Consider the following 25,195-nt stretch of genomic DNA (forward strand, 5'->3'; position numbering starts at 1 on the left):
CAGGAAGGGTCCCCATTCCACGTCACAGTGTTTTCTGTGGAACAGCCCTCCTGGCGTTGTGCTACCCCAGGACCCCTCCTCTCTGGCATCTTCCTCCTGCATGCTTCAGAGGGAGGGCCAGGTCTGGGCTGAGGGGCCTGGGCCCAAAGGGAGGAAACACCCCCTCCCCCCTTCCACCCCCTCCTCCCATTTAGCAAAAGCCGGATTACTCATCAAACTGACCAGGCACTGTCCCATGACCCCTGCACAGGACCAGCCTTCCTCTGCGTGCTCCGGCCTAATGGCTGGGGGTACAGCTTCTAGAAGGCCAAAGGGTCAGCCTGCCGCCCCAGGGAAGTGGCAGGGACTGGGCTAATTTGTCTTGGCAGGAAACCAAATTAGCCAGAAACGCCAGGCGTGTTTTTCTTTTTCTTTTTTTCTATAATTCTGAGAACATACTTTATTTATATAAATGTTTCATTTTACATATACATATATGTTAATAAAGTTTGTTTTGATTGGAGTGCTGTCCACATGGAGCAAAGCTCACATCTGATAGGACTCACCCTACAGCCCTTGAATAATGAGAGGAGCAGTGCATTCATAGCTTCAGCAGACACCTGGGCTGCGCGATTCCTTGTTCTGCAGGCCATTGAGTAGCCATCTTTGGGCCCCATTCCTCTTTGCCAGAAACTGGTCAGAAGGTCAAATCTTCAAAGTGCATGCAAGCTGCTCCTCCCAGGGGGTCCGGACTGAATGTTCTTGAGCATCTCCAGGAAGGCCTGCGGGGATGGAGCCTCCACATTCTGGAAGGTGTTCTGGACTCTGCTGTACAGGAAGAAGTATTTCTCCTCCAGCCAGATGAACCCAAAGTGGTCCTCATCGAACAGGATGAAGACTCCGGGGAAGCGCCCGCGGTTGGCTAAGCCAGGTAAGGTAACAGTAACAGTGTCCACGCCATAGAAACACATCCTGCATGTTCCGGGGTAGTTCTGGTCACTTGAGTGCACGCCCACAGGCAGAACAAACGGGACAGGCTGCTCCTCCGAATCTGCAGCCCCGGACTCCCCGGCGCTGGGCTGGGCAGGGCTCTGCCAACCATGGCCCTCGCTTTCCTCAGTCCCGTCTTCTTGCTGCTGCTGCTGCTGCTCCCGCATCACCTGCTCGTCAATCTCCTGGACCACGCGGGAGAGCTCGTTGAAGTTGCGGAAGATCTCGCCATCTCGCAGCTGGACGCGGCGCATGAGGTGGATCTCTAACGTCTTCTTGGAGACTCCCGTGATCTTGGTGACCCTGGCGTACTTCCCACGGAAACTGAGCATGGCGATCTTTAGGTGGAAGGCATCGTAGTAGTACTGGAAGAGGCCTGGCCTGATGCGGTCGTCCGGGTGGCTCGGCGGGAGGTAGAGGCGGCGGTAGGTCAGCCACTTGTACTGCTGTCTGTCCTCCAGCACCCGCCCCCGTTCTCCCCTGAGCCGCACTGGTAAGTGCCTTCGGTGGTCTGTCTTCTTGCACTGGGTGGTGAACCTGTCCTTCCGAATCTGCATGTGGCGGTTGTGGGGCCTGCCCAGGAGGCCTTCCATGCACTCCACCTTGGCTGGTTTCCTCTCCATCAGGCGAATTCTGAAGGTGGGCTTGAAATGTATGGGGCCGCCCACATGGGTGGGAAGGGAAGGCCTGTATTTCCAGCCAGTAATGCCTAAGCCGTCCCCCGCGACATTCACTAGTGTTCTATAGTGCTCAGTATCTAGCTGCCACAGTCCCAAAATGTGTCTGTATGGGAACAGCTTCGCATAGACTTCTCGATAGGACATACCCATCATCTCCGGGTTCTGCAGGTTTTCACGAACGCCAAACTCCTCGCGGCAGCGCCGTCTCCAGATGCTGTCGGTGTGCAGGATGTGGCGGAATTTGGCGCAGGCCTGGGCCAGGCTGGGCAGGTGGGTGCCGGGAACCCAGGCGAAGATCGCCACCAGCATCTCCACCGGCAGGTCCTGCAGCGAGCAGGGCGGGGGCGGCGGGGGCGGCATGGGGCTCGCGATTCCTCCCCTCCCCGCACAGCACCGCGCTGCCGTCCGCCTCTTCGTGCTTTCCTGCCGGGGCGGCTTGCTGTGGGCCGCTGCCGGCTCAGCTGGGCGCTGGCGCTGACGACACCGCCATCCCCGCGAAGAGCCCACGTGGCAGAGGCACGCGCACGCCTCCGTGCGGCCACAGCTGACAGCCACCACAGGGTGAACTGCCGCCCCGCCCCCTCCGCCTGGCTTCAAGCGGGCTAGTCCCGCCCTAGAGTCCAGCCACGCCCCCAGGGCCTAGCCACGCCCCCTCAGAGAGGAGCCAATTGTAGGACTTTTTAAATTGTTTTGTTGCTTAAAGTATTACAAAGAGTATTACATATGCCTCCTTCCCCCCCACCCTTAATCCCCCAGCCTCCCCTACCCCCCAGTGTCTATGTCCATTGGTTATGCTTATGTGCATGCATACAAGTCCTTCGGTTGATCTCTTACCCCACCCCCACCTTCCCCACTCCCGCCCTAACCTTAGGGTTAAGGTTAGGGTAAGGATTATGGGTAGGGTTAGGGTTATTATTATGGCTAGGGTTAGGGTTAGGGTTAGGGCTAGGGCTAGGGTTAGGGTTAGGGCCATTGCTAGGGTTAGGGTTAGGGTTTGGGTTAGTGTTAGGGTTAGGGCTAGTGTTAGGGTTAGGGTTAGGGTTTGGTTTATGGTTAGGGTTAGTGTTAGGTCTAGTGCTAGGTTTAGGGTTAGGTTTCAGTTTAGGGTTAGGCTTAGGCTTAGGGTTTGGGTTTGGGTTAGGGTTAGGGTTAGGTTTAGGGCTAGGGCTAGGGCTAGGGTTAGGGTTAGGGTTAGGTTTAGAGCTAGGGCTAGGGCTAGGGCTAGGGCTAGGGTTAGGGTTAGGTTTAGGGTTAGGGTTAGGCTTTTTTTTTAAAATATATTTTATTGATTTTTTACAGAGAGGAAGGGAGAGGGATAGAGAGTTAGAAACATCGATGAGAGAGAAACATCGACCAGCTGCCTCCTGCACACCTCCCACTGGGGACATGCCCGCAACCAAGTTACATGCCCTTGACCGGAATCAAACCCGGGACCTTTCAGTCCGCAGGCTGATGCTCTATCCACTGAGCCAAACCGATTTGGCTAGGATTAGGCTTAGGGTTTGGGTTAGGGTTAGGTTTAGGGTTAGGGTTAGGCCTCTGCCCGGGTTAGGGTTAGGGTTACGTTTACGGTTAGGTTAGGTTTATGGCTAGGGTTAGGTTTAGGGTTTGGGTTAGGGTTATGTTTATGGTTAGGGTTAGGTTTATGGCTAGGGTTAGGTTTAGGGTTAGGTTTAGGCCTCTGTCCAGACTAGGGTTAGGGTTAGGGTTAGGGTTAGGGTTAGGGTTAGGGCTAGTGTTAGGGTTCTTCCCAGGATAGGGTTAGGGTTAGGGTTAGGGTTAGGGTTAGAGTTTGGTCTCACAGTCTTAATGAATATTGTAGAAAGGGATGCATATAGCAGGTAAAGACATAACGTATTTCCAGACCCTCATTTTTCTCATTTGTATCATGTGGATGATGAAGCCTTCCCTGTCAGGTCTGTGGTGGAAAGGAATACAGTCGTCCCCCATATCTGCGGTTTCACCCCCTGCCGTTTCATTTACTCTAGTCAACTGCCATCTGCAAATAGTACAGGGAAAATTCCAGAAGTGAAGTATTTGTAGGTTTTAAATTGCACACCATTATGAGCAGTGTGATTAAATTCTCAATATCCTGCTTTGTCCCATCCGGGACATGTCTCAGGCCCTTTCCAGCGTCTCCATGCTCCATACATTCCCACCCTTTAGTCACTCAGTAGCTGTCTTGGTGATCAGATCCACTTTCACGGTTCATCGTGCTTGTGATCATGTGGCCCTTATTTTACTTGGCCCCAACGTGCAAGAGTAGTGATGCCGGCAGTTTGGATATGCCCGAGAAGACCTTTAAGTAAAAAGGTAAGTATATATAGGGAAAAAATAGTTCTATCTCTGCCCTGGAGAAGATCCATTACTGAGCTGTTGGTCAAAGGCCTCCAGGTCATTGGGTCCTCCGTGGTCCCTGGAGGCCCCACCCCTTCCTCCAAGGAAGCTGTGTGGGCTTCACCATCTTCATCCTTGCTCCTTCCGGAAGCTGCCGGAGAGCCCCACTGGTTAGAGGCCCTCAGCTCAGAGCGCTCTGCTAGCTCTCCCGAGAGCTCCTGCCTGGTCTCATCTCCAGGAGGGGCTTTCGGGCGCTCTCCTCTCTCCTCCAACAGGGGAGGGAGGATTTGGTCTTCACAATCTTTCTCTCCATAGTTGAAATAGAAGCTCCTCTCTGCACAGGAAGTATCGGTTTCCTCACTCGAGTCGGCTCTGTCTTCCTCGTGGGCTGGGTCCAGCAGAAACGACTGAAGTCCTCCCTGGTCAGAGGTTGGAGAGGAGACATCCACCTCCTCCAGCTCCTTTCTTAGCTCCACGCGGCTCTCCCACGGACCCGAGACCCGGCGCTTCCTGATGGTGGCCTCCCGGTGCCCATCCCGAGCTGGGAGCCCTCAGGAAGCTTTTCTGCCAGAGTGCAGCCTGCAGCCAGGGAACCCCCTCCTAGGCCATTCCCGACCCGGGGGCCCTCCTCCCACAGTGACTCTAAGTCTTCAGGGCTTGTGATCATTCTTCCTTTTTGCTGGGTGTTTGCTCCTCTGGCTCCCACCATTTCCTCTGTGGCCACCTCAACTTTGAACTTGTCTACCAGGATATCCATCTTGGAGAGTCTGCCATCGGCAAGGATATCTGCAAGGCCTGCCTCACTTTCTTCCAGCTGATTGGCGGCCACTTTTAGAAGACAGTTCTTCTGGCCTAGGGTACTTTCTTTCTATAAATACCCAATGCTCTGAACCCTGTGTTTCAATTGGAGCAAGAAGAGTTAACATGAAATAGCAGGGAAGCGGGGGAGGGGATGGGAGGGGGAGGGGGAAGGGGAGGGGGGAGGGGTGGGGTCCCAGCCTCCCCGCCCAGGGGTCCAGAACTGGGAAGAGAAGTCCCCGTGACTTTGAGCGTAAAGATCACAGGGATTGTGGCTGAGGGACGTGGAGGCCACCCGGCAGCTCCCCTTTCAGGGCCAGGGCACAGGCAGCAGCACAGGAACCAGGGCTACGGGGAAGACCTGGACTGTCTGGCATCAGGGCAGGAACTCGGGGGTGACCGCCCCCCAGCCTGGGGTGCTCACAGGGGTCATTACTGCTGTGCTGGGATCTCCCCTGTCGCAGAGCTGACTGGCAGCCATATCTGAGTTTCCATCAGTGTGGCCCACACTGTTTGCTCAACAGAAACTTTGTAGGTCCGAAGGGAGTGGCAATAAATATTCAAAGTGCTGCATAGCAAGGACCTGCAACCAAGATTACTCTACCCAGCAAAGCTCTCATTTAGAATTGAAGGTCAGAAAAACGGCTTCACAGACAAGAAAAAGCTAAAGGGCTTCATCACCAAACCAGTATGGCATGAAATATTGAAGGGTATTCGTTAAAAAGAGGAAGAAGAAGAAGGAGAAGAGAAGGAGAAGGAGAAGGAGAAACCAACATATGAATAATAAAATGGCAAAAATACATATCTATCAAGAATTGAATCTAAAAATAAAAATAAATGAATAAGAAATCTAATGAACAAAATAAACTGACTAATAAAACAGAATGAGAGGCATGAAAACATGGAACAGGCTGACGGATCTCAGAGGGAGGGGGGAGGGAGGGCAGGAAGAGATTAAACACAGGTCTTACATGCCTATATGCATTACCTATGGACACGGACAATAGGGTGGTGGAGTGGGGGCGGGGGAGGGGGCAGGTGAATGGGGGCAAAGGGGGGAAAGGGAGACACCTATAATACTCTCAACAAGAAAGATTTTTTGAAAAACTTCAGAGCAGTAAAGTGGATCGCTGCGGCACTCATCCACTTTTCCCCGTGCCCAGGGGCCACTGCCCTTCCCTGCCTGGACGTGGTCCGCTTTTGCTGCGGGCGGAAGGAAGGGCACAGTCTTCCATGGCATGTCGGCTCGCTCCATTCCCACGAGGCCCGCCTTCCTCGTCGCTGAGCCCCGCGCCCAGAAGGCTGCCGGGCCCTCGGTGGGCACTGAATATGTGTTGAATTCATGGATCAGAATTTAACCAGGAAATCACAGAGCAAGAAAAAGGCATTTGTCACCAGCGTAAGGAGTGCAACCTTCACCTGATGCATGTGTTTGTGAGTGAGTGTTGTTTCTTCTCCATGATACTCAATGAGGCCAAGGAGCTCGTTGAGTTCATTCTTCTAACACCCTCAGTACTTCACAGCTTTGTGGAGCCTATTTAGGCTGTTAAGAAATGTTTGTTTAATGGACAGATGACCAGGAGACCCTTGTGTGTGAGCCTGGCCGCTCTGCCTGGATCCTCGCCCCAGCACTGTGCCGTCACGTCCCAGCCAGCAGGGGACCCGTGACACAGCGTGATTTGAAAGATGCAGCCAGCACAACAACATTTACTCTCACAGGTGACATCTCAGTCCTTCTAAGGCTTTCCGATTGTCATCGGAGGGAAAGAGTCAAGGACGGGAAGCAGTTAAAGCCTGAAGACTGGCCGCCCCTGAAATCATCCCCAAGTAAAATGTCCATGTGAGTCACTTGGGCAATAGAAGCATCGTCACAAACTTGAAGTCCAGGGTGGTGCCTGGCAGGTAGCAGCCGCTGACGACGTCATCCTGACTCAATCCTGACCCAGTCACCGTGGCACAGCCTTGCAGGAGGAACTCTGCCCCCTCGCGGGCGCTCTGACGCGCAGACCCGGCTGAAGGCTACATGCCCAGGTGGACGAAGCGGGCCACGCTGCTTGCCTCTGGGAGCAGGTGTCCCCAGAAGGAGGGGTCACACCTGTGAGCCGGACCCAGGACGCATTCCCCAGTTGGCAGTGGCTGTGGCGTTCAGTCAGGGGTGTATGGGCTGGGCCTCAGGACACAAATCACCCCTCTGGCTGGACCGAAGCATGAGGACAGGAGCGAAAGGCTTGGAGAAGGAGCCTTCCTTCCTTCCTCCCTCCCTCCCTCTCCTTCCTTCCTTCCTTCCTTCCTTCCTTCCTTCCTTCCTTCCTTCCTTCTTTCTTTTCCTTTTTGGTGACTGATGAGGAAGGACGATAAGGACCAACCACATTCCAACCTCCACCTTGGCACAAGGTGAGGCCCTGGCACTTAGACACCATCCAGCAGAAAGGAGAGAAAGCCCCACGCTCCCCAAATTAATTGGCTGCTAATTCAGCAGATTGGGAGTTCAAACCATAAATTCAGTTTTCATCAAAGAGTAAGAAAGTCCTGTGCATTGCACACCTGAGTTGGTAAACTGAGATACAGGGTATGACAGCAAAGGCCACCATTTATAAGGACTTTACATTCAGGGCCTCAATGAATCCCATTAGGTGAGGTGAGGTTAAGGGAGGGGGCTTTTTAGCTTTTATCCCCTTTCAGACTAAGGTTGCCTGTTCCTAGTTTGGTAACAGAGCCTGTCAAGCACAGCGCCGGGGTGACCTCGAGCTCCAGGCGGCACTGGGACCCTGGGCGCCCTGGGAGCGTGGCCACCCAGCCTGCCCTCCCCCTCCCAGGTCTGAAACCCACCACCTGGGGTGCGTGACATTTGATTTGTAAATCCTGGATTCCTTGGCCGTGTAATCAATACCTGGCCTTAAACCGTTGTATAACTAGTTTTGTTATTAAGTGGATTCTAACTGTTTGATGATTACAAGCGACTCCATTTTTGACTCGGTTCTTCCACTGCCTGCACCCGTGCTCCCATGCCTGGGAGAAGCGCTGGAGGCCCCGAGGCCCCGAGGCCCTGAGGGCTGCGGAGGAGCCGCCCGCCAGCAGCCGGCAGCCTGCTGCTCGCACTGCCCTCTGGTGGCCATGCCGCAGACGCGCACTCTAAGGGCGAGTTCACGGAGACCTGCTGCTCCACGGAAGAGTTCTTTGTTCGGAGCGGCTTTGCGGACCTTCTTTTCCGTGGCCTGTGAGCCCGAGAGAGGCCATATCAGGGGCGTTGTCTGTCATAAGGAAATAGCAGAAAAGTTAGTTTTTTTTTTTGTTTTGTTTTGTTTTTAAATTCTAGACTTGCAGGTCATCACAGGCTGTCTGAAATCACAGGATGTCCAAGCTGGGAAGGATGTCTGGGATGATCCTGTTTAGATCCCCCTTTTGTAAAGATGAGCGACATTAAAGCCGAGAGAGAGAGAGAGAGAGAGAGAGAGAGAGAGAGAGAGAGAGAGAGAGAGAGAGAGAGAGAGAGAGGCAGAAAGAGAAAGAGAAAGAGAGGGAGAAAGAGAGAGAGAAAGAGAGAAAGAGAGAGAGAGAGAGAGAGAAAGAGAGAGAGTGACAGAAAGAGAAAGAGAGAGAAAGAGAGAGAGAGAAAGAGAGAGAGAGAGAGAGAGAGAGAGAGAAAGAGAGAGAGAAAGAGAGAGAGAGAGAAAGAGAGAGAAAGAAAGAGAGAGAGAGAAAGAGAGAAAGAGAGAGAGAGAAAGAAAGAGAGAAAGAGAGAAAGAGAGAGAGAAAGAGAGAGAGAGAGAAAGAGAGAGAGAGGAAGAGAGAGAGAGAGAAAGAGAGCGAGAGGAAGAGAGAGAGAGAGAAAGAGAGTAAGAGAGAGAGAAAGAGAGAGAGAGAGAAAGAGAGAGAGAGGAAGAGAGAGAGAAAAAAGAGAGAGAGAGAGAGACAGAGAGGCTCATCTGCGATCACACAGCTGCTGAGAGTTTCGGGAGTGGTGCCCTGGTACCGGCTCTGTCCCATGCTGCTTCACTTCACACCCCAGGAGACGGGGAGAGCAGTGGGTCCAACAGCGAGGGACCCGGACCGGGGCCTGAGAGGGGAGGGGAGGGGGAGAGGAGGGGGAGAGGAGGCGGAGGGGAGGGGGAGGGGAGGGGGAGAGGAGGGGGAGAGGAGGCGGAGGGGAGGGGGAGGGGAGGGGGAGGGGAGGGGGAACCTGGGCAGATGCAGGTAGCAGGCTTATGCTGTCCGTGTCCAGCCTCCCCCCTGCGCTGGGACCGTCTCCCCCGGCTTCAGCGCACAGCTCAGTGGCGTCAGTCCATTCACAGGGCTGTGCAGCCATCACCACCATCCTCCGCAGCCCTTTTTCACCCTCCCAGACAGAGACCCTGTCCCCGTTAAACCGTCCTTCCCGCTCTCCCCCGGCCCCTGGCTCCCACGCTCTGCCTCGGTGGCTGTGACTGTCCCTCCGCAGCATGTCCTGGTCCATCCCTGCTGAGCCCGCGTCAGGATTCCTCCCTGTTCAGGCTGAATCTTAGTCCCCCGCGGGGACGGGCTGCACTTGGCTCCGCCGTCCTCCGTGGACGGCACGTGGAGGCCACGTGGTTGGACCGCAGCCTGGCAGGGGCTCCCATCACGGGCGCCCAAGTCACAGCGAGGGGGTGTGTCCCCCGGAGCGCGGCATCCAGGAGGCCCTCGCTCAAGGCTAAGGCCTCTCGGGCAGCCTGGCTTCCTGCTTCCTGCCTGGGCTCCTCCCGGCCCTCGCTGCTGCCGCGGCCCAGTGCTGTTCGAAGCTGGGAATTGGATGCAGCAGAATCCGGAACTAAAAAGAAATGTCCTGTCAGTTGACCTGAAAACACAGAACACTGGTTGGTTTGCCAGGAAGGTAGTTCTCAAATGGGCAATTTCCAAACGATGTGTCGCTGGAGGGCGGGGTGGGGATGGTCCTGCCCCTGCGAAGCTCACCTCGGACTCAGCGTCCAGCCCAGCCTCCCCACGATGCTGCCGTTCCTGCGAGCAAAGACGGCGCTGACGGCTGCTTTCTCTCCCCAGCACCCTCTCCAGAAGGTAAACGTGGAGGAAGGGACATCTACAAGCCTGCGCATGCGAGTTCCCTCTCCTTCTGTGCCCGTAGACTCTACCCTGGTCTCCAAGTGCTGATCCTGCGCCAGCGTCCACACAAGCTGGCCGCCTCCCCATCCGCACAGTGTGAGGCCAGGTCCAGTGCTCCTTGCCCTGGTGCGGCTCCTTCACCTTTCCTTGTTCTTAGCCAACTTCCTTAAAAAAGAAAAAGAAGAAATATATATATATTTCAGAGAGGAAGGGAGAAGGACAGAGACATCAATGATGAGAATCATTGATCGACTGCCTCCTGCACACCCCGCACTGGGGATAGAGTCCAAGGCCTGGGCATGTGCCCTGACCTGGAATCGAACCGTGACCTCCTGGTTCATAGGTCCAACTCCACCACTGAGCCGTGCTAGCCACTTCCTTTTTAAATCCTGCAGCAAGATCACCGTTCTCCATCAGAGCGGCTAACAAGTTCCTTCCAGATCAGTAAAGCTCAAAGAGCCATAGGGAAACGGTGTCTTTTCTTTCGTTTTACTGAACATCTATTGTCCAAACAAGGACAGAAGCCTGGGAATGCACGCACAGGCCAGAGCACTGGTGCAGGAGCTGCGGGACCCAGACAGGAGCCCAGAGCAGGGCGGTCAGCCCCCGGCACCCGGACAGGAGCCCAGAGCAGGGCAGTCAGCCCCCGGCACCCGGACAGGAGCCCAGAGCAGGGGCGGTCAGCCCCAGGCACCTGGACAGGAGTCCAGAGCCCTGTCCCTCCATCCTGGGACTGTGGGCCCCGGGCAGTTCCAGGTCCTGGGTCTAACAGGAAAATCATTAGGGGCTAGAGTTCACTCAGTCTGCTCGGATAGCAAATAAGTGTGTGGAGGAAAAGTTGCTGAATGTTAACTAAAATCCTTAACAATGAGCCTCGAAGCTATGATTCTCTCTTAGAAACCGAAAGTGCCATAAAGAAAAGATTTCCCTGGTGATCCGGGGCGTCCTGTGGTCGCTGGAATCTCCTGGAGGAAGAAGCTATTTTCACGACTTCAAGTTTTGAATCTGATTTATGCTATAGCCATGGTTAATCATGATTTAATTTTCAAAAACAAACTCCCGATGTTTCCAGAAAAACGATATTCTGCTTAAGTCTTTTAAAACTAATTTTTAAAACAAAAAATGTGTTCTTGTAGCAAACTCCTTAATCTCTAATAAACTTCATACAGACCATTTTGTAGTGAAAGGAATTCTTTTTTAAAATTACTTTTTAGCTTTCACTTATTTGAGCTCTTAGGAAGCTGTGCTTGCTAAATTGCAGCTTAAATGAATTGCTTATTTATAAAAGTTAAGAAGGTGCCAAGCCCTTACCAAACAATTTCACATTTAATTAAAAGTCGAAATTGAGTTAGCATTTTGCAGGGGAAAATGCCATTTCAATAGCCCAGCTTTATTTTTTTTTTTTGCTGTAGCTTGGTTGGAGTTGAGTCTTCAACACTCTTGAATGCAACTACTAAAAACCCTGAGGAAATACTGGCAAAGCCAATGCCAGCCTAGGAATAATTTCATTTTCATCATCTTGCTTTTTCAAAGAATGTCTAGCGTTATTGAAGGCTCTCTTTGCATTTCGTATTTGGGTAGAAAGGTTAGGAATTCTGAGTGCAAGGGCCCCCTGAAAGGGTTTCGTCGGAGGAAAAAGGAGATGGTTTTACATTCCATCTTCCCATTTTCACTCGTGTTTCTGACATGACACAGTGATCTTTTGGATGAAAATATCTACACTAAGCCTCTGGGTTTTTCTGAATTTGTCTAGATAAAAGAGAAAGACAAAAGTATTTTCCATCTGTAATTTTTCTTAAAGTCATAAGACATTTTAAAACCTGCATTAAATTAGCAATGGAAATGGGATTCTCTGTCTCCCAGCCTTTCTGAAACTGAGAGCCGTTTTTCCCTCTACTCCAGAGCGTGTGTGATTTTTATACAACATCTCGGCCCGTGTCCACACGTCAGTACAGAGGCACAATCCTTGCAGAGGGGACCGTCTTCCTAAAACACATTCCCACAGGGTTTAAAAATGAGTGCATTTGCCCCCTCACCTTATTATACAATAAAGACTTTATAAAATAAATCAGGCTTGGAATCACTGGTTCTCTCCTGAGCCTTCGTGGACGTATATCTTCTAACGAGAAAAAGAAGGGGGAATTTACTAAAGCTCATTTGATGTAATGTTCCAATGAACGCTCACTGTTTAGGGGTGAATGCAAATTCAGTCCCATGCAGCCTACACGCCCCACTCCAGGAGTCCTCGGTGTTGGAGAAGAATCGATCGGGCCTTTGTCCAGGCACAAGCAGGCTCCGGCCCGTGTGCGTCCCCCCCTCCCCCCTCCCCGAGCAATTTCCCGGAGCTGTCTCCCTGCAGCAGGCTCTGTCGTCCTTTATTTTATCCTGCAATTGTCCCCAACAGGTTGGTGGCAATGGACGCATGTTCGGGTCACCTACTCCCCCTCCCCCAACATACATCTAAACCCCGCACGTCGTCTCTAGCTTTGAGGAGATGTACGTTTGTGTACTTCTTTCTAGATTCATTACCAGGGTGACTGCCCGTGTCCAGGCCCTGCCCCGTTCCCGCTTGTAAAACCCTGCAGGTGTGTCTGTGGGCTGTCACCTGTCCAGCTGGAGAAACAGAGGCCAGGTTTCCGTATAATTCCACGTTTCCTTTCACTGCTTTAATCAGCTGCTAACACCTCCCTGCTCAGTGTCACAGCCAGCTCACTGACACACACCGAATTCAAAAATTCATAATTCAAAAAAAAAATCTCTGCTTAGTAACAAACATAAAACCCATCATTATTCAATACAGACGAATCTTGTTTCATTGTAACAAAACATCAGTTCTCTTCCCATGCTTTATTTTGATTGCGGAAATTCTTGTTCTGACAAAGCAATTTCTCTGTACAAAGAAACATTGTATCTTTTGTTTATTGTCAGCCCTCAGATCTGACACAAAATAGGAAGCAATCTTCTACTGGGGAGCAATTACTTCTATTTCAGAAAATGTTTGGACACGTGGCCATAAAGAAGGGAATATTCCTTTAAAAATTATTAACTGTTAGGTCAGAAAGATGACCTAGAGGTTATTTTCCTCCAGCAAATAACCCTAATTTCCTTGAACTCCAGTTCTTTATGTGAGTAAAGTTGCTTCTTGATTTGGGGATTTACATGTGCTTTAACAGTTCACATGGCCGCGGTGCCTGTGAAATTCAGTATTTGGTCTCGGTGTTGGGATCAGCTACCCGTATGATTGCACCGCTGCCCGGCAATGCCTGCTAGCGTTCTCGTGATAGCAGTTTAAAATGCTAGCCGGCCAAGGCCCAGAATAGGGACACAGCTCCCGCCTCGCGGGGTGGGGCGGGGCATCCATTGTCCCGGACTCCTCCCGCCTCCCGCGTGGGCTCAAAGCGGACTTCTGACAGCCAGTCGGGAGAGGGGCTCCCAGCGTGTTTATTGATACAGAATGTTCGGGACTGACAGACGGGCCTTTGCGTATGATCAAGCGACTTTCTGTGCAAATCTTGTGGAATGTGGCATTCCAGACTTTAAAGGGAAGGGGAGATCGCCATGGCAACGGCACAGGGGGCTGGAGATGGGGGATTCCCTTGGGAGCTCAGAGGCCAGCAGAATTTAAAGCATTTGCAACTTAAAAAAAGATGAAGAGGAAAACTCCCCGACTCTGCCAACTATGTCTTCAGAAACGGGAAGCGAGAGGGTTCCTCAGAAAGATCCAAGCCGACACGGCGGGAGCCGCCTGATGGAGCTGGAAGGGATGGTCGGCCACAGACGGACAGCACCTGGCCGTCCCCACTGAGGAGGGAGACGCTGTCACCACCCTGGGTCCGAAGGGGCCAGTGTCCTGAGCCAGTGTGCCCCGCTGTCTGCTGCTGACCACCCAGGAGGCTCCCTCTCTCCCGGCTGGAAAACGCAGCTCCTCTGAAGATGGACAGGAGACCTGGCGGGAAGGGCCCTGTCCGGGAGGTCCCTGCCACCTGGCCGGGCGCACCGCTGAGGACACACAGGCCCGGCCACGCGGCCAGCGCCGGGCACAGCTCCCAGCACCGCTCGCGTCTGTGTGTGTAGGAACAGTGTCGATTAGTGCAGAAACCTCTCAGGATTGCAAATGATAAACATTAGTGAGTGGAGGACAGAAATCACTGTAAACAGATGTGAGTTGCGGTTGCCGTATCTGCAAGAGGAAGAAAAGAGATTTATAAGTGGGGCTCATTCAAACTCACTAGACACGGGGCCTTGTCACAGCCCTCCCAGCCCGTTTCTAAGACGAGACGGCAAAGACCACAGCGTGCAGGTCAGCGTGGCCGCAGCAGAGGGCAGCCCTGGCCCTGGGCAGGAGCCCATAGTCCAGCCTGTGGCCTCCGCAGGGCTCCCAGGGCCGGCTGAGCGGGTGGACAACAGCTCCGGGTGGCAGTGACCACCGGCGGGTCCCCCACCTCTCTGCCAGCTGTGCTGACCTGCTGGGCACCAGGTCCCTGCGGGCTCTTGGGGGACCAATCAGAGAGGCGCTGCCCCGACGTCTGAGGGGCATCCACACCTGCTTTCGGGGGTGGGTGTGCACACGGCCGCACCCCAGACATCCCCACCGCCTGTTACTTCACAATGTCTCCGCTGGGCACCCCCACCAGCCCCTGCAAACAACATCTCCCAGCGGAGATGACTCACGAGGACCCAGGGTGCAGCCATCCGGAGGCTCTGGTCCAGGCTGGAAGCCAGGCCCTCCCACCTCGCTGTGGCCGTGGGTGACTCATTTTGCCTCTCAGAGTTTTTATTTTCTTGTCTGCAAAATGGATCTAATAATAACTTTGCCACCAAGGAGAATACAAGCAGGTGGGGGCTGGCGGGGGGGGGGGGAGGACAGAGTGGGCGGGAGGTCATTTCCGTTCTCCTGCTGTCAGGGAAGCATGTAGGAAAGGAAGGAAAGTGAAAGGGGAAACGAAGGCGATTCCTGACTGAGTCAGCGACACTCACAGAGCGTCTGATGCTCTCGTCCTTCCCGCCCCTCCCTGTGGGCTCATGAGACAGTTTTCATTGTGATAAAATGCACACGACAGAGGCCTGCCACTTGCCCATTTTCAAGTGCACCGTTCAGGGGTGGGGTAGTAAGTGCACTCACACTGTTCTGCAACCACCCGCCAACCACCTCCCGGACTTTGCATCTTCCCAGGTCCCTTCCAGCCCCGTAAACACCGTGACACCCCCCCCCCCCCTCATCCCAGCCATGGCAGCCGCCATTCTCATTTCTCTCTCTCTAAATTTGGCCACTTGACGGACCTCAAAGAAATGGAATCACACGGGATTTGTGTTTTTGTGAGTGGTGTATTTGCTTTGTATATGTTCTCGAGGTCCACCCACACGGCAGTGTGTATGAGCGTTTCCTTCTTTCTAAAGGCTGACTGATATGCGGTCGGGATGGACCACATTTTGTCTGTCCATTCATCTGCGGATGGACATTTGGGCTGCTCCGCCCCTTGGCGGCAGTCAGTAAGGTTGCTATGCGCCTGGGTGTACACGTATCTGTTTAAATCCCTAGTTTAATTTCTTCTGGTGCATCACACGTGGAGTTGTTATACGATCCAGCAGTTGCTGTACGATCCACGCATATCCATGAGTGAGCTCTGGATCGTACCGCAGCTCCACGTGTGATTTCTGTAGGAACCGCGTACTGCCTCCCACAGCGGCTGCGCAGCCCGCAGCGTGCTCCCCGGTCCCGGTTCCTCCACCGCCGCGACCACACTGGGTGCGGGTGTTCCTGCGTGTGCGACAGCCCTCCGACGGCTGCGAGGGCGTCTCTCGGCCTCTCACTGGGGTCTGATGGGCATTGCCCGCTGCGCAACTTCTCAACATTGGACATTGTGTATCTTCTTTGGAGAAATATCCACTTAACTCCTTTGTCCGCTTTAAAATTGGATCGTTGTTGTTGTTTGAAGTACAGAGATCTGTAAAGGGTTCCTCTCACCTTATCCGTGGGGGCATCTTTCCTGGAAGATGAAGGAACACCTGCATTCGTGAGTCCCGCCTGAGTTTCTGCCTCCCCACCACACCCTCTCCTGAGGCAGGCGGCTCAGACCCGCTCCGCCCGTTCACCCCGTCAGTTTTCTCACCTGCAGACACGCTCGCCACGTCTGTGCTTAAATCACAGCGTCAACCTCGGCGAAATCCTCAGAGCCCCACTGGGGACACAGCAATGCCCCGGCCGAGTCCGCTCTGCTGTTGCTGTTTTTCCTCCTCATTCCGTGCAGGACGGACAGGAGTCTCGGGGAGAAGGGGCTCCTGCAGGTGCTGACAGGTGAGGCCCCTGAGAGCCTCAGGCGCTGGCAGGTGCTGATGGCGCCCTGTGCCTGCCAGCCTGGCCTGCCTCTGTCCCCATGGGGGGTGGGGGGCCGACACTCACTCCCTCCGGGGCTGAGGAAACGCAGACCTTCTGGAGATGGAGCCGCTTACCCAGCGTCACTGAGCTTCAGGCGCAGCCAGCGGGCGAACAAAGCGCCACCAGACATCAGACCACATTCCTGCCCTGCCCCGGGGGTGGGGCCCTGTCCCGACCTGAAGTTACGCTCTGTGAAGCCCCAGAGTTTGTCTCGATTGTGGTGGTTACACAACTGAGTACGTTTGTCCCAAGTAAAAAGGAGGAATTTTACTAAATGCAAACTGGATGACAATGGGAAAGAGACATCGCAGTTTCCCTGGGTTTAGGTGAACACTTCTTGTTTGTCTGTCTAGTTTGAGGGCATTGTGGTGACATTCGTTTGCTGTTCTCGGGATAAGAGACCCTCACCTCGCAGACACGGAAACACCCTCGTTTGCCCGGCCAGCATCGCCTCCCCTGGGAGACGCAGCTGCCGAGATAGATTCCAGGCTGGGCTCCTGGGCGCACAAGGGCCAGGTCTGCAGGCCTGACTGGGAGCCCTCGCTTGTGGCCTCCTGCCCAGCGTGCTTCTGAGCACCATCACTGAACCGGAGGCGTGGTGTCTCCTAGCTATAAGTACTGCCCTCCTCTGAGGATGAAGAAGTTCTTGTCTGACCCCGGCTCGGTTCCACAGACTCAGCGTGACGTGTCTCTGGTGTCACACTCCCATCTGCAGGCATCCATCGCTGCACCTTTCAGGGAGAATCACATCTGTAAGCACGTGTGTGTGTGTGTGTGTGTGTGTGTGTGTGTGTGTGTGTGTGTTGGAGATAAAACAAGGTGGCGGCCCAGCCAGTGTGGCTCAGTTGGTTGAGCATCATCCCATGCACCCAAAGGTCACGTTTCAACCCCGGGTTAGGGCACATGCCCAGGTTGCAGGATCGATCCCCAGTAGGGAATGTGCAGGAGGCAGGTGATCAATGATTCTCACATTGATGTTCCTCTCTCTCACACTCTCTTCTCCTCTCTCTAAAAATCAATGCAAACATTAACACAAAACAAAACAATCAAGGTGGCAAAGGGCTCTCCTGGTGCCGGCCTTCCTCTGAGAGGCTTCCTGGTCCCTGCACCCACCACCACAGCACCCCGCCCCCCGCCCAGCCCGGGCCTGCTCACCCCTCCACAGCTCTGCCCTCACTCTCTGCCTGGACCCCTCAGGTCTGCCAGTCCCAGTCCCCCGGCCTCTCACCCAGCCCGTCCTCCCCATCACGCTAACCATCCCCCACGCCTGGCCCTCTCCAACTGAGCATAACTCCCACTCGCTCTGCTGTTCTGGAAAGGGACTCGGCTCAACCTGGGTGGGCGTTTCAGGGCCGTGGGGCCGTGAGTGCACGCTGGCAGGAGGGAGAACACTTGGGTGGCTTTCGAAGGCAATTTTGTTGAATTAGTGTTGCTGGCATTAAGCACACACATGCTCTCTCTACTGTCCCCACACATTGAGGAAATCCAGGGTATATGCGATGGAAGGAAACCCTGAGTATCTTTTTACATATTTAGTATTTTCAAACTAAATCTCATTTCCTGATGAACCAATGGCCATGTCTTCTTCACTTAAAAACGAGGTTAGGAACCTTGAAAGGTGATGGAATTGTTTTCATCTTCATCATACTGGTGGTTACACAGCCAGGTTTGCCAAAGCTGAAAAGGGTGGATTTTACAGATGCAAGCCACACCTCACTGAGAAACGGAACAACAATGGTTATAAAGGGAGGAGGTCAATGTGACGGACAGATACTGAGGCCAAGGGACACCAACAGCACATCGGTGAGTTTTGTTCATTGAACTGACTCAGTGGTTATTCTGAAACCTGGAAAAGAACCAATATGTAATTGTGGTGCATTCTGGGCTGTGGGAGCATGCTCCGTCTTCTTGTCTTTTTCCTCCCTCTCCTGGGAGCCACCCCGCCTCCCTCAGGGAGCTCATCCTCCAGGTGAACCAGGGGTCTACCCTCAGAGCATCCCACCCTCAGGCCACAGGGCGAGCACAAGACCCAGCAGAACCAATCAGGACACTTCCCTGGAGGCAGAAGGGGGCTGGTCTTCTGGGAGGGGAAGGCAACGGCCATGAGCAGGCAAATTGCTGGTAACAATGGCCTCGCCCTGCAGGAAGCCGAGATGCAGGGGAGGGAGAGGAGATCATGGACCAGGAGAAGGGGTCCCTGCAGCGTCCTGTCCTGGTCCTGCCTGGTCTCCAAGCGGGACCTCAGTTCTGGTCCAGAGCGGTCGTGCAGTCCCCTGGCCCCCTCTGGGATGGCGCCAGGGGAGAGCCGGTGAACGAAGAGGCTGACAGAGAGGTCTGAGCCCTAGAGCGAGCGCTGGAGGGGCAGGCTCAGCTCTCCGCTGCAGGGAGGCCAAGTGTGCGGGAGAGGAAGGGGAGGAGGGTGTGCTCTGAGATGCTGACAACGAACACTCTGCAGGTGGGGTCTGAAGGAGCCTTTTTTTTTTAAAGTATATTTCCTATATTTTCCACAGTGAACATGTATTGCATTTGCATAGAAATAACAAATTTGTAATTTTAAAAATGAGTCAGAAATAAGAGTAATCCTCTCTTCTGAAAATCTTACCTTGCGGAGGAGGACATTGAGGTCAAACAGGGTAGGAGCTGGTCTGATAGGGCACCGAGGCCGGGGAAGCCTGCTGGGCAGCCTGGGGTGGGGGCAGTTGAGGCCAGGTCTTCCCTGGGGACAGGGTCCTCAAGGTGACACTTTGGCTTTTGTGTCCCATTTAGGGAAGAGGGGCCTGGACCAGGTGGAATGGCAGGTGTACAAACCTGATCACTTTCGATTGATCACTGTTGATTGATCACTGTCGATTGATCACTGTCGATTGATCACTGTCGATTAGGACCACCCAGCTTGGAGACACACTGTCTTCGCCATTTCCAAGTCTAAGGTCGGCAGCAGCATGTGTAGGTTTCAGTGTCCGAGTCTCCGCCTGCCGGGTACATTGGGTCCTGGGTGTTGTATTCTTGTTGATGCGATTGCACTGCGCTGTTTCCTTACTACCCTGTTCCGGAGTGTTCGTTGCTGGTGTGCAGAAATACACCGGATTCCGCCTGTTGGTTTTGGACCCTGAAACCGAGGAGCTGACGTGTTAGGGCTAACAGTTTCGTGTGGAATCTTTAGGAGGAGGGTGGTGGGCGCGGGCAGAGGAGCATCGCCAGAGGGAGGCAGCCCGGGGTTAGGGACAGCGAGTCCTGGGGGCAATTCTGAGGATGAGGAGGTGCCTCTGCAGGAAAGGGAAGAAGTGCTGCGCGCCGTCTTCGGGACACACAGGAGGTGTGAGGTGGCCTTCCGGTGGGCTGCTCCCTGCGGGCGTGGGTCGCCCACAGGCCTCCGCACCCCTGGTGGCAGCATGGGTAGAATGGAATAAGGAGGAACTTCTACCAACTCTGGTGCCAAAGAAGGTGGACTGAGGAATGAGCGTGATGATCGGTCCATAAATGGTGTTCAGCTAAGCGGTTAGTTATTTAGGAAGCAAATGCTGCACCTTCCTCACACAGCCACCATCGTTAAGAGGAAAGAGTTAATTTAAAAAACAACAATAGTACGAAATGTGGTCTGAGTTAATTTTAAAACGTGTTTAACATTGCTGATGGTGAAAAAATGCAGATCAAAGCAATGTGTTATCATAAGCACAAAGATTTTTTAAAATGTTAATGTTCCATGCTGGGTGGGGCGGGAGGTAGGTTGCCTCCCAGATTGGGGCAGGATGGGGACGCAACGCGGTGGAACGCTTTGGGGAAGTGATTTGGAGAAATGTATTAAACACGATCAGATGTCCACTGTCTCTGACCCAGTGATGCCATGCTGAGTCATCGGCTTTAAAGAAATAATCAAAGACGGAGACCAGGATTTAGGCCTGAAAGTGGTCCTCACCACCTCATTTATAACCGTGAAATCTGAAAATAACCACCATGTCCATCAGCAGAGACAAGTCCTCCAATAAATCATGGGAAAATAGTGATGAAATATTACACAGGCGGTGCAAACTGTTTCCCGAGAACAGACAACGTCCCTGGGATCCTGTGGAGTGCGAGAGGGCGGGTTACGTTCCTGTGGGTCCAACCACCGCCCGGTCTTCACAGCGGCGGCCTTTCTGGTGCTCGCCTCTGGGCCGGCGGCCTGGGAAGACTTCTCCTCTCCTCTGCCCACATTCCTGCACTTGCCGAGGTTCCTACCACAGGTGCGACTGTTGTATAAGGACAACAGAAGAGTGTTTACACAGTGCAGGGCCCCTGCGGGAAGGGCCTGCCCCGACTCAGTGGCGTTGCGCTGCGCCTTGAAGAGGAGATGCGGCCGAGGTCTGTGTCGCCCACCTCCTCGGGGAGAAAGGGTGCCGCGAGGAGCAGTGAGTGAGCGACCTTGAGGACAGGCTCTGTTCTGGGGCCAGCGTGGGGTGAGAAGGTTCTAGAAGAGTAACTGCCTTCTCCCTTGTCTCTGCCCTTGAGCGATGCTGCCTGTCACCTTCTCTCCTTTCCACAGGGGACTCGGAGAATCCCCACGACTGCACCGAGGCTGCCAAGAGGGAGACCAATTAGTACAAAGTAAATATTCCTCCACCAGGAAAATGGATGGAGCCGCCAAGCGTGCCTCCCGGGCCGAGCGCACGGGCTTCCTGCGCAGGGCCCAGCGCAGCCAGAGATGAGAGAGACAAGACAAGGCCCCCCGGCCTCCTGGGCCAGGGCCCACTGGGCAATTAGGCCTCAGCATTTATTTATGGAGCTCGCTGTGCATGTATCGCTCCCATTTCCGCCTGCAGATAAAAAGCAGAGATAATCAGGCTGGCTGGACACGGACGCTGCAGGGGCGGGGGGCAGCCTCACAGCCGGTCCACTCCGGCCAGGAATCCACTCTCTCCATCGCGTCTTCCTCTGGAGGGCCTGTGGGGGCAGCAGCAGGTTCCCACCGCAGAGGGAGGCCGTGGGGAAGGAGAGACGGGCAGGGGCGGCGTGTTTTCCTGTGGAAAGCCACGCGGCTGTTTGTCACTCCCCACCCTCCCCAGTCCAGCTGCATCCAAGCTTCCCCAGTCCTCTCCACCGCGTTCGGTCCACCAGCTATGCTCCTGGGTTCGTGTTTCCGGGATCATTAATAATTAATAACGAGGAGCCCCTCCTCCCGAGATAGCAATCTCTCCAGCAACGTGCGTTTCTTCAGAGCATCCCTGGGATTCGCGGCCTTTCCGTCACAGAGCACACAGGCTGGCAGATCGCATTTGGGGACAGTGGAGGCTTGGAAAATCTGATTTAGTCTCACAAAATTTCCTCACCAGTCTCTGGACCTGTGTAATTGGTGTTAGGGTAAAATAAATTATTTTATTTTTAGATAATATATATTTATTGATTTTAGAGAGGGAGGGAGAAAGGAGAGAGAAACAGAAACATCAATGATGAGAGAGAATCATTGATCGCCTACCTCCTGCACACCCCACACTGGGGATTGAGCCCGCAACCTGGGCATGTGCCCTGACCGGGAATCAAACTGTGACCTCCTGGTTCATAGGTTGATGCTCAACCACTGAGCCACGCTGGGTAAAATTTTTTAAAAAAAGGAAAGCTCACACCTTAAAAACCAGTGGGGCAGCAGCTAATGAACCAAATCACTGTAAAATTAAAGGATTTTTGAGTTGATTGAAAGAGAACAGACTACTTCCCCACCCCACCCCCCAACTCCCAGAAATAACTACCGCTTCTTCAGACCTGAAATTAAAATACCAGAGAGAGAAATAGATGACCCAATAGGTTCTGAGATTTAACGTTGACTTTGTTATTTTAAGAATATAGTGTTTTTCTTGTTCCAACAATCATGTGGCAGCTTCCTGGAGAAGTTTTTAAAGCCCCCCTCATACCGACTGCATTGCCTTCGTCAATTAAAGCATGTTTAGAGGAAGTGAAACGATTAGTTAATTCAGACACACTCTATTAATCAGTGCCGCCGCGAGGACGTTTCGTATGGATGGAAACGTGCCCCGTGGGACAAACAGGCCCTGCCGTGTCGCTCAGGGCGTGGGATCAGGTCCAATTACTTGGGAAAATAAATATGGCAACTCTCCTACAGAACCTAAGAGCTGCTTTGTGTTGGCTTTGTTGCATTAAAACATAAAATAAAGGGGACTTCACACATATAGTAGCCTTGCTGTTTAAAACAGGCAAGAAAAATCTAAAAGTCTGAAACAATGAACAAGGATGGCCAGCCAGCAAATACTTAATCTCGGTATTCAGGGCGACAAGTCAATTAGGGAGGGTGAGTGAGAAGGATAACTTGGGGTTGGGTTGCGTGTTTCCACTCACAGGGCAAATGCACCCCACACGGAAGACACCTTGCGTCTTTACTTCTGCCCAACTTGCCTTCCAAAATGCACAGGGTGGCTAGCTCGTTCTCTGGTTCTCTGAAGAGTTGCTAACCACTTTGTGGGGGCTGTTGCTCTCAGCAGACTTATCTAAAAAGTGATGAAGGAATTTGAAGAATCAGCTCCTTGAAGATTTGCTGCTGATGTTTTATGAAGAGGAGTGCTCTCCCCTGAAAGCATCCCCCTTGGTTCTCTGCCTTTGAGTGTCTGCTGCCTGTTCTGAGAGGTGCAGGTGCTCCAGTGGGTGTGGCCTAGCTAAGCCCCACCCACCAAGTGGCCTGGATTCTGCAGAAGAGCAGAACCTAGAGGTCCCTGACCCTGGGCTTTCCTGGAGCCCTGGGCAGGGGCGGGGGAGTGGCCTGGTGGGAGAGGGGGCTGCTGGCACCAGTGGGGCCTGACTTCCTACCCTGCCTGGGGCTGCAGCCGCACTGGAGCCCAGAGCTCTCTCTTGAGCCCAGAACAGAAAGGCAACCTGGGGCTGCAGAGCTCAACATACTTTACAGGACACTTGTTCTGGCATTAGCATTCTGGTGGCAGACAAGACACCCCCATCCCGCTCCCACACCCAATAAAGGTTTCCCAAAAATCCAAGCCCGGTCCACTTGCACCAGTGAAAGAGGAGTGGTCAGGAGGTCACGAGAGTCGTGACATCGGCCTCTGGGGGCGGCCGTGCCACGTCAATCTCACGGCCGCGGCACACAGTGGACCCCCAATCAGAAGTCCAGGGAACAAGCCAGCAGGGCGGGTGATCAGAACAGCCCTCCGCTCTCTGCTGTCGCAAAGCCGTGGACGCTGCCTGGAGTGAAGAGAGGCGGCTGCCTCTCCCCTTCTCTGCTCTGGCCCCTCCTCTCCTCCTCAGGGGGTCTCAGGCGTCTCCAGGGGCCTGGAAGGGGACCCCGTCCCTCTTTGCCTGGCTCGTCTGCGTCCCTGGGTCAGGCCTCTGCGAACTTCCGCAGGCTGCTGTAACCAAGTATCAGCTCCATGGCTTCGAACAAGAGAACTGCATACGCTCACCCTTTTGAGGTCAGAAGTCCAAAGTCAGGGTGTTAGCAGGCCACGCTCCCTCCGAAGGCTCTGCGGAGCGTCCTTCCTGCCTCCTCCAGCCTCCCGTGGCTCCGGGCGCCCCGTGGCTGTGGCTGCATCCCTCCGATCTCTGTCTGTATCGTCACAGGGCCTCTCCCCTTTCCTGTGCCATCTCCTCCTGGTCTATAAGGACACTTGTCCCTGGTTTTGGGGCCCACCTGACTCGTCCAGGGTGATCTCACCTTGGGATGCTTAACTTAATCACATCTGCAAAGTCCTCTTTTTCAAATAAGGGCGCATTCCCAGGTTCCAGGGCGTAGGACGTGGATATATCTTTGCGGGGGGGTGGGGGGGGGTCACCGTCCACCCCACTATGAGGCCCAGCCATTCGGGAGGGTAGACCGTGTTCCAAGCCCACCTGTGGAGCCAAAACGTCAGCTCTCAACCAGCAACTTCTTGGGCTGTCCTGTCTCCTCGGGACTTCATGCTCCTGGTTTGGTTTGTTGCAGGCCCTTCCCAGGACTGTGCTGAGGGATCGATGGCCTGCCTCGTTCAGACACTCCCAACACATCCATGGGGAGGGCATGTCCCAATGCTGCTGTGATAAAAACCTTTTTTTTTTTTTCCCCCTTTAAAGTCATCTGGAACTCAGAACAAGAAAGCGCTCCAGTTTACTTTGCCACATCTGGGTGCGCGTGATTCACGAAGAGGCAGCCTCGCTCTGGTTTTCATTTCAAGTGATGTTTACAAGGAGTTCAAGCGGTTGCCTCTCAAAGAGTCCCCTTTAATATATGGCCACTCGCTTCACACAGCGCCTGGATTCCCCGTTTAAAAGCAGAGTAACATTTTCCACAGCCATATCTTAGGAAACACTGGAGGGATGAACACAACTCCTCTTCGCAAATCAATTTCAGATCTACCTACTGGTCCACAAGTATAAGATGTTGTTATTTTATTTGCTAATTAAAACCATTTCTCTAAAATGTTGCTTTCCTCCCTAATTTGAATAACAAAGAGGAACAGAGATAGAACCACATCTGTTGGATCTTCTCAAATATTTCCGAATGTGGGGTGAAGGGAGACCATGAGACAACGGAGCACAACGCCCAGATTCTGGGAGACCCGGATGTGCTGAGTGGCGGAGGGTGAGAGCTGAGTGGACACATGTGTGTCTATTCCTGCTCACAATCGTCTCAGCTCTACCAAGAGCAGACCCGTGCCCACCTCCTCCTCTGGGACAGGATTGGATCCGAGTTTTCCTGGCCTGCATTCATTGTTGGACATACCTTCTTCCTTCTCCCCATCCTCAACTTTAATTTTAAACTCAAAAAATGTTGATGCCATTAGAATGTCCAAGGACCAAAAAGAAAAGGAAACAGATGGACATACAGCAGATTAAGATTAAGTTAAGATGACGTTAAACCAAAATACTTGTGTCTTTGCTGAATACGCTTTTTAAAGGTTTCCATTTAGACAATGCAATCTGTGAGTCCTTATTGTCAAACTAGAAGCCCGACATACAAAATTCGTGCAAGAGTAGTCCTTCCTTC

General features: G+C 53.3%; 1 protein-coding gene across 1 annotated transcript; it reads right to left on the bottom strand.

Annotated features, from left to right (window-relative positions):
• Window positions 1-692: 692 nt before the first annotated feature.
• LOC308522564 (F-box only protein 31-like) lies at window positions 693-15,720 on the bottom strand (the record flags this gene model as incomplete). The annotated part of the gene is given in 5 exon segments (XM_081096022.1): window positions 693-2,049; window positions 2,051-2,075; window positions 2,078-2,193; window positions 6,634-6,779; window positions 15,496-15,720. Coding segments are annotated over 5 exon segments (1,869 nt in total).
• Window positions 15,721-25,195: the final 9,475 nt, after the last annotated feature.

Source organism: Myotis nattereri (assembly GCF_964212035.1).
Source record: "Myotis nattereri genome assembly, chromosome: 7".
Lineage (NCBI taxonomy): Eukaryota > Metazoa > Chordata > Mammalia > Chiroptera > Vespertilionidae > Myotis > Myotis nattereri.